Here is a 1,810-nt window from a genome sequence, read left to right as displayed (position 1 = left end):
GTGGCGTTTTGGAGGTTTTTATGGACACAAGGAGCTGGTGGTGTCCTGCCCGTTGACGGATGGACTTGGGCAGGAGCAACCCACAACCCAAACTGGGGAACGCGCTCCCAGCTTGGGATTTTCCCCCCCGCCAAAACCAGGATTTCCCATTCCCAACCTTTGCCAAGATCGAGAGGAGGAAGCTGCGAGGAAGAGGAGATGCTGCGGGATACCCAGGCAGGTGAGGAGGAATTCCCGTGACCTTCATCCTCTCTCCTCCGTCTTCCAGCCGAGTGTTGCTTCCGGCTGCAGGACAGCCACGTTGCTGATGCCGTGCTCCCGGCGACGGATCCGGGAGGATCTCCTTCCCCTTCCCTCTGGCACGGATGCAAATCCCCTTCCTCTCCGTGCTCCTTCCTCCGGCAGGTGACGAGATGGGGATGGAGGACACGGAGGAGAACCCCAACCTCGCGGAAGAGGCTGTTTCGAATGGCTCCACGGAGCCGGAGGTCAACGGGGTGGAAAAACCAAGACGATGCTCCACGGGGGGAGGTTGTAAATCCATCCCAGGAAGCTCGGAGGAGGAAAGACCGACCATCTGCGAGGAATGTGGTCGGAGCTTCAGCCGTAGCTCCAACCTGGTGGTGCACCAGCGGTTGCACGCCGGCGAGAAGCCCTACAAGTGCTTGGAGTGCGGGAAGAGCTTCAGCCGTAGCTCCCACCTCATCACCCACCAACGGCTGCACACGGGGGAGAAGCCCTACAAGTGCCCCGACTGCGGGAAGAGCTTCAGCGACAGCTCCACGCTCATCACCCACCAACGCTTGCACACCGGGGAGAAACCCTACAAGTGCCCCGACTGCGGGAAGAGCTTCAGCGACAGCTCCACGCTCATCACCCACCAACGCTTGCACACCGGGGAGAAACCCTACAAGTGCCCCGACTGCGGGAAGGGCTTCAACCAGAGCTCCAACCTCACGTCCCACCAACGCACCCACACCGGGGAAAGACCCTACAAGTGCCCCGAGTGCGGGAAAAGCTTCAGCGTCAGCTCCTACCTGATCCGCCACCAGAAGATCCACACCGGGGAGAGGCCCTACAAGTGCCCCGAGTGCGAGAAGACGTTCAGCCAGAGCTCCAGCCTCATCATCCACCAACGCGTCCACACCGGCGAGAAGCCCTACAGGTGCGTTGACTGTGAGAAATGGTTTAGGAACAGCTCGGATCTCATCCGGCATCAGCGGACGCATACGGGCGAGAGACCCTACCGCTGCCCCGACTGCGGGAAGAGCTTCAACCGCAGCTCCAACCTCATGACCCACCAACGCATCCACACCGGGGAGAAGCCCTACGAGTGTCCCGAGTGCGGTAGGAGCTTCACCGTGAGCTCTGCCTTGATTAAACACCAAAGGACCCACCGGGAAGGGAAACCCTACGAGTGCCCCGACTGCGGGAAGAGCTTTATCCGCTGTTCCAACTTCATAACCCATCGGAGGACACACGTTGGGTAGAGACCTGGCGACCCACGTTGGGTAGAGACCTGGCTGGTGGTCCTGGTTCCCCTTTTTCATCCGTTCCCTGGATGAATGCAGGTGGGAACATCCATTTGCTGAGATGGGCTCAGCTTTGGGGTGCAGACCCATGGCAGGAATTCGTTAGGGAGAGCGGACTCACTGGCTTTAGACTCCGAAAAGTCACCTCTGCTTGGTCCAATAATTGTTCCTGGTGGGATCAAGCAGCACCCTATGGACCACGGACTTCTTCCACAGCCAAAACATGGATGGATTTGGGCACAGATGAAGATTTTGAAGACAACTCTTGAGACTCTGCT

The 1,810-nt window shown here is 59.1% G+C and overlaps 1 protein-coding gene across 1 annotated transcript; it reads left to right on the top strand.

The window, feature by feature from the left end:
- The first annotated feature begins 413 nt into the window (after positions 1 to 413).
- On the top strand, positions 414 to 1,565 carry LOC104517304 (zinc finger protein 239-like). Its single transcript, XM_010161909.1, is given in 1 exon segment — positions 414 to 1,565. A coding segment is annotated over 1 exon segment (1,152 nt).
- The last annotated feature ends 245 nt before the right edge of the window (positions 1,566 to 1,810 follow it).

Source organism: Eurypyga helias, unplaced genomic scaffold (assembly GCF_000690775.1).
Source record: "Eurypyga helias isolate BGI_N326 unplaced genomic scaffold, ASM69077v1 scaffold9842, whole genome shotgun sequence".
In the NCBI taxonomy this organism is placed as follows: Eukaryota; Metazoa; Chordata; class Aves; order Eurypygiformes; family Eurypygidae; genus Eurypyga; species Eurypyga helias.
Note: the sequence above shows the minus strand (reverse complement) of the source record. Positions and strands in the feature narration are given on the sequence as shown.